The sequence below is a fragment of the Marmota marmota genome, unplaced genomic scaffold (genome assembly GCF_001458135.2).
Source record: "Marmota marmota marmota unplaced genomic scaffold, marMar, whole genome shotgun sequence".
NCBI classification, from domain to species: domain Eukaryota; kingdom Metazoa; phylum Chordata; class Mammalia; order Rodentia; family Sciuridae; genus Marmota; species Marmota marmota.
This window is the reverse complement of record NW_025999990.1, coordinates 15,058,834-15,070,876: the sequence shown is the minus strand read 5'-3', so window position 1 is coordinate 15,070,876 and position 12,043 is coordinate 15,058,834. Positions and strand designations below refer to the sequence as shown.

The 12,043-nt window shown below is 37.6% G+C and overlaps 1 protein-coding gene across 3 annotated transcripts in view; it reads left to right on the top strand.

Moving 5' to 3' along the window:
- Dcc (DCC netrin 1 receptor) overlaps positions 1-11,404 on the top strand; it is a 1,055,962-nt gene extending 1,044,558 nt beyond the window's left edge. For all 3 annotated transcript variants that reach the window (XM_048806205.1, XM_048806204.1, XM_015482370.2), the window contains exons 28-29: positions 2,909-3,051; positions 6,090-11,404. In XM_048806205.1, coding sequence (XP_048662162.1) covers positions 2,909-3,051; positions 6,090-6,179 — 233 coding nt within the window. In that variant the 3' untranslated portion in view covers positions 6,180-11,404. The remainder of the gene's footprint in view (positions 1-2,908; positions 3,052-6,089) is intronic.
- The last annotated feature ends 639 nt before the right edge of the window (positions 11,405-12,043 follow it).

Genomic DNA, 12,043 nt, shown 5'->3' with positions numbered 1-12,043 from the left:
GCTCATCTGTCCAAACCCAAAGAATGGACTGAGAGACAATATGCAAAAAAAGTAGGGCTTTACATTATTAAAGAGCTTGCAAGATCGGGTGTCTGTGGGGAGCAGGCACACTCAAATGGGGTTCAATCAGTTTTTCATCCAGTATAACACAAGGTCCCTCCCCTAGTTCCTCACTGACTGAGTACTATTTTACTGTTGCCTGTTGGGTTATTTAAAGAAATATACCTTTAGTTGTTCGTACCTCCCTTTGTTCTCTTATAGCAGGAAAGTCTTGTTGAGGTGAATGCATTCTGACAGGTACACAGCTCTTACTTCTTTACCTAAGTTACTATTTCTTAACAGAGAGACTTCTATCTCTGTTGGTCATGTGGTCCTGACCTCCTGTTTGTCAAGGGCTGTTCAAGTGCATGGACTTTAGATCTGCCACATCCATAGGCGATGGTGCTATTGTGTGAGTTAACTGCTTGTAACTTTCCATTCTGCTCCATTTCTCCTCCAGCTGCCTTTCTTACACCCCAGTTTTATGTTTGAGGCTAAATATTGTACTCCAAAAGTTGAGCACAGGACATTCTATTTCTCGCAAAGATAAATATAATCAACAAGTAGTTTGTTCACATCCAGTGAAGAACAGCTGGCTTTGAAGTCTCTGTATAAATGAAGGTTTGTCTATCATTCAACTAGAGAATATTGGTAGTGAAAACTGAGCATGCATGACAAACCCAAGATGATGTGGCATATGTTACCAAATTCACAAGGTGATTTTGTTTTAGCCCTCTAACCTCTTTTATTATATAAAACTAATAATGATAATTCAAACTGTACTATTATATTCATTTTACATTTAACATAAAATTTGGATTTTATGGCATAGAATGAGAACTACACTTTTTTTAAATGATGGCAAGCTTTATATTTATATATTTAAATAGCATTGTAATGAAAATAGTTGGTTCAGTATTGGAGATCATGGAAGCTCTCTTTTTACTTTTAAATTACAAGTCAGCTAGGTATGGTGGCAGCATGTCTGTAATCCCAGCAGCTCTGGAATCTGAGGCAGGAGGGTAAGAAGTTCAAAGTCACCCTCAACAATTTAGCAAGCCCCTAAGCAACTTGGCAAGACCCTGTCTCTGAACAAAATACAACAAAGGGCTGGGGGATGTGGCTCAGTGGTTAAGCACCCCTGGGCTCAATCCCTGGTACAAAAAAAAATTACAACTCAATTATAATAAACCATAATATAATAAAATAATAAACCCTCAAGTTAAATAGAATCTGTGGACTCGATTTCATGTTCATTTACTTGACTTCTCCAAAAAGCACATTTGGATGAGGTAGATCAACATATTAGTGATAAAACCTTCATTTGCTTAGTGGGGCTTATAACTTGGTGCAAACCTCTGCATGCCTGCCCCTTTCTAAATGTGTGAACTTCAGCAAGTTACTTGTCATCCTTGTATGTGAATTGGGAGTACTGATACTTAGGACTGTTCTGTTTGAGCAAGGTATTAGATATCACCTACTTTAAATTTACAATCTCATTTAATCCTCAAAAATAATTATTAATGTTCACATTTTACAGGTGGAAAACGACAGACCAAGGCAGGTTTAGTTAACCAACGGATTAACAACTAGTACATAGCTGAACTCTGCTGAGCTCTCAACACAGACTTAATGGATTGGAAATCCCAGATTCTTCACTCCATTTGTAGACTTTTGATTCCTGATGTTTAAGAGTGAAAAGATATAAATGTGAAGAAGTTACCATATTAGGTCATCACATGGAAAAATGTGTTCATGTGACGCTTTTACATTTACAGTGACTAATATCTAGCTAATCGCTAATTTATTAGATTATTTTCATCCTTTCTTTCCCAATAAACAAATTATCCCTATTTCTTTGATTGTGGATGCATTAACCTCTGGAATTTACTGACTAGAATGCTGTTTTCTGAAGTATATTCAAAACAACTTGTAGGCTAGGGGATCAAAATTTAGAACCCCATTAGAATCATTAGAATTAAAACATCATTATTGGTGATAGAAAATAATGAGGTAAACTTCTTTTCACATCTTACTCCTACAGTTTCTGCTGAATTCTTCATTATGATGTTAAAAATGACGAGAACTTCTTCGTCATGTGAGGTGTACTAGTTGATTCAATAGGGCTTTATAGAGTTTTGTTTCAAGCAATAGAGGCAAAGTTGTAGTACTGCTAGAAGCTAAGTAGGATTTATAAGACAAATGTCAAATGTGAAAAGAAAGGGTAGCCCTTATTTGTAGTAGACAGAATGTCATCCAATAGAAACTTGGCAGTTCCTCAAATGATGCTTATGAGCATTAGAATATCTTTTTATTGAAAGAAAACATATTGATTAGGACAAAATTATATGTCTTTTATTTATTTTTTCCAAAAGGAGACTAATAAGGAGATTCTTTTAGGTAGCCATGAAAGACTGTTATATACTGTAACATTGAATACTCATTTGTAAACCAGAAAAATCATGTCTGCTAAGTCTTTCGTCCCCCTACACAATTTAGGGCTCATTTACTTGGTAAAGCACAGGCCCAAAGCTGAGACTTTGGGCATCCAGTGAACGCACCTGACACTTTATAGGACGTGATGAACAGTGCAGAGCTCCCAGGCAACTCTCCCTGCATGATTTGGAATCCACTTGAAATTACATATGACTAGTGGAGCTTCATCTGGAGAGGCCTAATCACAATCTGTCTTCCATTCAGTAAAAATAAAATGAGCCCATTCGTTGTGTCAGAATTAATCTCCACAATAGAGAATGAACAATAACCTAAAATCAATGCCACCCTACTGGGTTTGGTTTATGTGCTTGGGGGAACGTTCTTCAGAATCTTTCATACATTACTTCTCATCACTCTGTGTTTTCAATTTCAGGGCCTACTCTTCCCAAGACTCATGTTAAAACAGCCTCTCTTGGGCTGGCTGGAAAAGCAAGATCCCCTTTGCTTCCCGTGTCTGTGCCAACAGCCCCTGAAGTGTCTGAGGAGAGCCACAAACCAACTGAGGATCCAGCTAACGTAAGGGTGTTCTTCACATCCATTCCACATCAGGAAGAGTTGGACCCTATGGAAGCTGTGCAAAAAAACCAGTCTAAACCAGTCAGCACTCACTGTTGACCCAAGCAATCGATCCTATTGTTGCCTGTCTGCACTTGACATATGGAGAAAAAACTTTAAGAAAAACATATCAGGGATTAAGTGAAATCACACAAATATATTGATAGTCAGGAGCATACACACACACACACACACACACACACACACACACTGGGATAAAATACCCTGGCATTTCTGGAAAGAAGCCTACATAATTATTCTTTAACATTACAAAGTAACAAAAAGCTGTATTTGAAGTTATCATATGTATTACTTCTGAAATTATTTTTAAAATAGCCTAGAATATAGAAATGAGAAGAAGAAAAAGCAAAATAAAAAAACAGAGAGTTTAACAAAGACAAATGGAGGGATGGAAATATTTAGAAAATAAGAGTGAAAGTTTCATTATTCAAGAAGGAAAAAAGTTTTAAGGAAAGAAGCCAAACAGTATTTAAATTAGAAATCTCAGAAGGAAAAATCAGTGAATAGGACAAAAGTTTGAAATTTGGGGAGAAATAAACATTTCTCTCCAAAAATGTCCTATTAAGATTCAAAAAGGTGTTACCTAAAGACACTATTTAGAAAACTTTCCAGTGTTTCTGCATGGATTTCAAGAGAAAACATTTTTTAAAAGGCTAAGGAATTAGCATATCAGACATCTTAAATAATCAGGGAATTGAAAGAGGGTAAAAGATTTATAAACATTAAAATTCTATATTATTATTCTACTAGGAACTTTTTTAATCCTAGATTGTGAAATGAGAATTGATCAGCCACTTTCAACTAGCTTCTTTTTTTTTAATGCATGTGTGAAGATTTTTACAAAGTTTGCAAATAATATAATGATAAGGAAAATTATCATAATATCAAAGACTAAATCAGTCAAGGACAATTAGTCCTTTGTGAGCTATTCAACTATAAGTCTTCTTTAATAAAATCATGTTTTCTTTAAAATCTGATCATCAAAAAGAAAGGATCATTTCATTTAAATGAAGAATGATATATTTTTTTCTTGCTTTATTATTTTCAGTTTTACAAATAGTAAAGTGTTTCACCTATATAGAATCCAAGAAAGCTGAAAGTGTATGTGTGTTTGAATAGTTGACAGAAGGATGTTATAGACTCAATGCACTGCTCTTAAAGAGACAAATGTAAAATAATCGAATGTTCTTTTGTCAGAATTTAGATGTTTCCTTCAATGTTTGTTTAGGTCTGACATTTGTGGCCATATCTCAAATCAACTCAAACTTCTAAATTTATGTTTCTCATTTCATAAGGATTAATGGTCAGGTGGCCCATTTTACATTTATTGTTAAATGAGGCAAATGATTTAGATCAGCAGTAAGCTATAGGAATACAGTGCGAGCCACATGTATAATTTAAACAAGGAGCCAACTAACAGGTGTAAAGATAGGTGAAATTTATTTTAATAATTGCTTTTATCTGATCCAAAATAATGTCACTTTGATATGCAATAAATATAAAAACTGTCAATAAAGAATTTTGCATGCTGTTTTTTATAAAATGTATTCAGAATCTGATGTATATTTTATAGGGAAAACACATTTCAATTTGTACTAGCTGCATTTCAGGATGCAATAGTTACATGTGACTAGTGATTTCTATTTTGTACAATTAGATCTAGGTAATTCTAGAAAAGTAGCCCAGACAACTAAAACATTTTTGAAAATGACTGAACAAGTCATCACCTGACTCCAACATTCCTCTTCAAATACCTTTATACAAGTACTGTTGGGCCCAACTGACTACTTTTCAATCCCCGTAAGCCCTTAAGAGCATGTGGCCAAGTCACTGACTGACCTTTGTTGGTTCAGTCATTTAATCAATTGAATGCACTAGCCAAGAATAATCAAGAAGGCCATGTTTATGTGCATCAAAATAAATTATATGGTGGCAAAGAAGGAAACTAATATTTGTTGGACACTTAACCACTGGACAGCACTGACTTATAGTCTGCTCCCAAATACTCACTGAAACAAGCTTCTTCTTCCCACTTGAAGAATAAAAAATAAAAAAAATAAAAAAACTGACTCAAAAAAAAAGGAAGCACATGAAAAAGAATAGAATTCAAATCAACACCACAACCTCAGTGCTTTGGTCCCTTATCTCCCTATTTGGTTGACCATCAAAATGACATGGAGAAATTTTATTTTAAATATAAATTTCTACATCTATTCTATATATACTAAACCATTATTGAACCCTGAGTTCAGTAACCTGGGGATCTGTGATAACTAAGACTCATATTTTATACTAATAACATGATATTCATGACTCACAGTGAATGAGAGATGGAAAGACTATAATTTCTAAGATTTCCACAGTCCAACATCTTCAAATCAGGTCACAAGAGTCCCTTCACACCTGTGCACAACACTGAGTCTGGTTTGGGGCATACATTTGTTTCCACACACAAACTAAGTCATGACCCCCAGGCTTCCAATTGGTGATGTCAAGACCTATTAAGCTCCCATACAAAACATAAACCTAGATTAGTACAAAGATTTTTTAAAAGCCAGTTTATGGACATCACATTCTGGACACTAGGACAGGCATGAAGCGTGTCACAGGATGCTCAGAATAACCCATGAAAGCAATGTCATTATCATCACTTTATAGATGAAGAAAACCATACCTCAGAGAATTTCATGAACTTGTCCAGGACTGTAAGGCTAGTGATTGGTGGAACTTGATTTAAAACAGGACATTTTTGACTATAGAACGTTTTCCTTGTCACAGGGATGGAGCCCATGAAACACCCAGCAGTCACTCATCACCACCTCTTTTCTTGCCAACATCTCCATTCAGTCAATATACTCCACAGATAGCCAAAGATATTGGTCACGAGTCAGTCCTGAGAATACTGAGTGGCCAAATTAGCCACAAAAAGGAAAGTATCAATATTTAGTATTAACTCTCTGCTCTTCTTCTCTCTACAGGTGTATGAGCAGGATGATCTGAGCGAACAAATGGCAAGCTTGGAAGGGCTCATGAAGCAACTTAACGCCATCACAGGCTCGGCCTTCTAACATGCATTGCTGATTTGATAAGTGAATTTTCTGGGAACTTTGCAGCATAACAATTACCCATAAACAGCACACCTATGTCCAAGAACTCTAACCGGTGTACAGGTCAACCATCAGGACCACGCAGTTAAGGAAGATCCTGAAGCAGTGCAGAAGGAGTAACCATCCTTCTTTCAGAGGCATCAAGAATTGTAGCGTAATGACCATGAGGTCCCTCAACAAAAGAAAAGATGCATCTTCACTGCAGAGTCGAATCTTGAGCTGCTAGATTATTCCTGGCTCTTTGCCAGTACAAGTGACCACACTGTCGTAACTAACGCCTATATTTTCCTTCATCAAGGCCTGTGGTTTTTAAGTGTAGGTCTAGTCTTAATGCAAGTGCATTATTTAAGCCTGTATCATACCATGGCAAATCAGTGCAAGCTCACTTTTTTATTTTCAACTTCAAAGTACAAAGCACCCATGGAAATTCTCTCACTCCATAGCACCAAAGGATTGGATGATTTCCTGACAGCACAAAAAGTAAATAGGTAAACAAGCAAAAGGCAGTGAATGCTTGTTTGTAGTTCAGTCTTGCACAAGTGGTGGATATTAGCAAGGGGCTGTAAAATTCACCAGTTTGAACGAGTAATTGTAAATCCACCCTTGGTTAACATTTGTGTCTGGAGTACAGGAACACAACAATCTGCAACCAATGGCATCCTGCCAATAGTCACACATTTCCAGAAAGAGGATAGAATATGCAATCTTCTCAGACACATGGTAATTATGTGCTTAAGCTTGTAATAGGACACTTTTCAATTTGGGTGGCTTTTGTGCCATACCACACTGTGATGATATTTCAAAACATCACCAAGACCATCTTCTTCGGAAATCTGGCCAGGAGAGTTCCCCCTGCCTCTTGGTCCCCATCCCTTCCTGACTTCTCCTTGGCAACCATCCTTGGGCAGAGTGACCAGTTTCATATATTGCATGGCCTCCTAGCCAGTGTCTCCTGTGTCCCCTATAGGAATGCTCTCAGACCTTCTGAGAACAGCCCCTGAGGAAGGGAAGGAACAAAAGAGGCAGTTTCCAAGAGGACCTTCTCTCTTGAGGAATGCCAGTTCCACCTGCAACATTCTCACTGACACACCAGGCAGCACTGACCAAGGTGACCACATACCCTGTTGCCAAGGAAACCTTCTCTACCATGCATGTGCCAGAGTCAGGGAGGAGCAGAGGGGTAGGTGCCATCGACACTTCTGACACATCATAAATCCAGTGGATACTTTACAAAAAGCATCTTAAACGGTGGGCTAGAATTCGTAACTTCTATTGCCATGCTATCTACAGTTGGGAACTAGCTAAAATTAAGAACATTTTTGTGTGCACTCTTTTAGTTTTTGAATTTTCAGCTGCATTTGGAGTTAATCCCTGTTTATGCAGCTGAGTTGCCAAAAGGGAGCTAGTTTGCATATTTATCAGTTAGGTGACTTGAAAACCCAATGAGAGAGTTTCAGCTGAATTATTCCTTTCAGCTCTGCCTTTGATTTCAAGCTTGAGTAGGTCATAATTTTAAAAGAGCATGGAAAGGATAGGATCTTTACAACCTAATAGCTCCTTTTATTAGGTGGGTAATTATATATGAATCCCTGAATGAAATATTTTGAGCAAAATGGCACTGTAACAGAAGTAATAATTCAGATTATTTTTTTACAGTTTTATGTCGGGAAGGAAATCTGATGTCAAAGAGAGGGCTTGTTCAAATGGTTCATTAGAAAGTCTGGTCCGTTTGCAAAATTGTTCCTTCAACAAGAGTGCTTGTTCAATTTACTAAGATTTTCTGGAAGTCCTTTGGAAGAACTGGGTGATGTTATTCCATTGGACATATTACTCTTGTTCAATATCTGGGCACTGAGGGGGACAACCCTCCACTGACCCGAAATAAGGCATTTCCTAAAATAATATTGAATGCTTCAGAAATAATCCATTGCACCAAAAATAATTAGGTTAGCCTGACCTTCTCAAGGCCTGAGAATGACCTCCCCTTTCTAATATTCACAAACAAGGAATGTTCTTTGACAGCATTTGATACTCATGAGGGTCTTCCCCATGCTCCATTTGGAGTAGGTCATAAATCTCAGATTTCAGGAATTAAGTTTCAGCTTCAGACTGCTCTGTAGAATGTAGTTGGACAATCAAGAGAACAAGCAATTTCAGAAAATTCTAGACCCTTCTAGTCTAAGTCAATACTTTTTTAGGAAGTGAAATCTTTTTAAAAATCCATTAAAAGAATAAGCTATCTGTCTTTGATGGGAATTATATTTATGCCACAGGCTCTTGAAATTTTCTTCATTAAACAAATACATTGGCTTGTTAGCTCCTGACATTCCTAGTAAGTCCAACTGCCCTGCCTTGAATGTGAATGAAGTTCCAATTAAATAGCCTAAGAAGGTTTGAGTGTCATTACCTAGTGGTTTTCACATGCAAGGTATTCACCATGAATGATTTCTTTATAATTCTGTCACTAGCCCCTCAAATGGTTCACATGTATACATCAAACCTGTCCAAATCTTAAGGTAACTCTTTAATTCCCAATTCTCCTAATTTCTTGACAAGAAAGACTCTGAATACTGTGAGGTGGCCTCTATTTTGCTCCTTCTCCTACTCTGGGTCTGGTTCATGGCTTGCAGGCTCCTTAAGCTCATAAATCTCTCTGACTCCCATTGGGCAAAGCTTGACAGCCAACCAGCAGCTCTGCCACTGGGACTGATTTCTCCCCAAGAAAGAAGAAAATCAAACTTGACAGAGCACACTCAGGCCTCCCCTCCCCTGTGCAGAACTGTCAGGCAAGAGTCTCCTCTTGAAAAAGCTTGGTAGCTTTCTTTGTATTTCATTCTGATAAGAAAGCTATTTTCACTCCTCTGAAATTTTCTGCATTTGTTGAACTTACAAATGCAGATGGCTCCAAATGTGCACAGAATATTTGTGTGATGTTCTAGCCAAAAATTAAATATTTCTTAGTGATTCATATTTAATCAGAAACCAGTCATAGCAGTCCTTTGTGCAACAAACCTATAAGCTTCCAGAATATTTAAATAATGTGACTTTGTATTTTGGTATGATAAAATGCACACTCAGTTGAACAACCTGGGAAAAACAATGATATGAGGTGGATTTATTGAGATTTTCATTCAGGGGTTGGATATAGCACTAGGTTCTTTGAATAAGAATTGTTTAAAATGAGGTGGATGATCAGTCCCCTGCCTTGGTAGCAACCCAGAAACATTAGAGTGAAGTTCCGGACAATATTCTGAAACTCTAATTTGGCATTCATTGGCTTTTATCATAAAGATTCTCCTTAGTACAGGTCTTTCTGGAAGCCAACATAGTCAATGCTAGAAGATGGTTGCAGAAACTTATCCACCTTTGGAAACTTCTGTTGACCTTATTTAAATAAGCACCTTAGAATCACCTCCAAATATAACAGAGCATCTCAGACATGGTAGTTAGACTGTAATTCCATGGAAAGTTTACTTTTAAGAGATCATCTGAAATGTTTTAGAAAAAATTTTATCCCAGATCCAGACTTCTTGTGGTTATAGAATGCCCCTTTCCAGCCCATGAAGAAAGGAAAATAGAAAAGTTCCCGAGTATTAGGTGTATTTAAAGAACAGAGAATCATCTGAACTTTAAAATAGGCTTGGAGCAGAGCAGCCTTCCCTTCCCCATCACCCACAGGCTGTCCAGAGGGCCAGGGTTAGTATCTCAGCCTGTTCAGCATCAAATAAGATACAGAGACCAGAACATTGCAGAGGGAAGGAGCAATCACACACTCAAATTGACATCCTCTCTCTTTTTAAAATTCACAAGCAAAATTTTACCCATCATTTGCATTTATCTAGCGACTTTCACAGACCATTTTAATATTGTAGAGAAAAGCTTTCCACTTGATTCCACTTGTGTTTTAAATGTATTGGATACTTTGGAAACTCACACATGTGTGTTTCCTATTCTATCCCATTGAAAAATACATGCACCCACCCTTCAATGTACCTTGCCATCAAAATACCTGCTTTCAGAAAGAAGGGATTCTGAAATGAAATGCCTGAGTATTTCCTGGTCAGTGATCAGATAGGAGACCAACTACCATGCTCATAGCAGCAAGTACTACTTCCTATTTGATGTGGTCCCTCCATTGCTCCAATTGAATAACATTCCTTGGCAGACTTCCAGTTGCACTCACTGAAGGATTTTTTTCTCTTGCTCTCAGTAGAGAGCCTTTGTACATTGTCATCCTGTGATTTTTCTGTTGGTATGAGAGCAACAGCAAAGCTCTACAAGATGTCATAAACACAGAGGCATGGGCCAAGGGATCTCACTGTGTGCTGAGTGTGTATTTTCAGATGCAAGAAAGGAATGTGGGAGAAGAGGAGAAATGCTGTTTTTTATTATTGTAGGGTAAACCTGACAATTCTGAACTTTGTGAATTGTCAGTTTGTTTGGGGGAAGGGTGGGTGGGTATGGGGCGTCCTTTTTATAAGTAATATTTAATTTATTATTTAGAGTGGCTTCTTTTTGGATAATTTATGATAAAAAAAACACAAAGGGAGATCTGGTTGGAATCTAGATACGGCTGTTAAAGCTGCAGTGATCCATATCTCAGAGGGACCACTTGGGAAATGAATTGTCCATTGCTGAGTATGAGAAGATGTCCAGTCCAGGCAAAGCCTTCACTGAAGGTCCATCATCAGCGCCTTCTCCCTTTCTAGGGCTGTTCAGAGACCATAACACCAAACCTAAAGTAATTCTGATAGCATTTCACAGATCAGTGCTATTCACATTCTCAAAGGGCTTTGCAATTCAAGTGAATTTTAGTGTGATAGTGATAAGTTTATTTGGTAGAAATGGGTATACTACAGCTTTAACTAGCCTTAGTGGAAGAAGAAATTTTTTGTTGTTACAAAATACCTTTTTTGAAAAAAGAAGGTATTTTGAGCCTATGAAGAATTTCTTTAAATTGTCAGACTCTAGCATTGTTAACCAAATTAGACTAGTGATTGCAATATTTAAGTGTAAATCTTGTTCTATGAGAAAGGAAACTTGCTTACAGTTTAAAACAATGACTGTTTCTACACACGATCTTGTATACTACTACACAAGGAAAAGGGGGTTTTGTAATCACTGTAGAACAGTCTCATATTCATTTTTTATAGAAATGTTATTCCAATGGTGCATTTTTTTGTTTAATAAATAAAGTTTTGATACAAAGTTCTTCCTTCAAATTATTTATGATACTTTGATACGCAACCAACACCCAACCAACAGTCTGTATTCATCCTGAGAATACATCTGCCTTTTATTCACATCTGTGGTAGAAACCCTCAGCACTCTGCCATATCCCCTTGGACCCTCCTATTATTTTCCTGCATACTCCCTCTTTGTTTTCCAACCCAGCCATCAATACCCACTTCTTCTTTATTGCAGAACTGCCTCAGGCTGCCCAAACTTACTTTGTGTGCCTGCACTAAAGACCTGGAAATGTCTGATTCCCACCTTATCAAGCGTTGAAATGGTTCCACTTCTTTACTCCCGCGCAGTGACCCCACTTGTCTCCAGAGTTCCACAGAAGGACTGAGCCAAAGGAGACACTGCTGCACACTGTTGCACCCATGACAGTGCACCCTGACTTGGCACACACCCCTTTCCTTTCCCACCAGCTTCTTACCCTAATGGTTTCAACTGGGAGCACTTCATATTAAATCACTTGGACACACACTTCATGGCAGGGTTGGCTTCTGGAGAATTCACCCATTTCAACACACCAACACTAAATCAATAAAATACTCTATATACCCAGGTAATTTGTTCTCATTGTGTCAACAGAA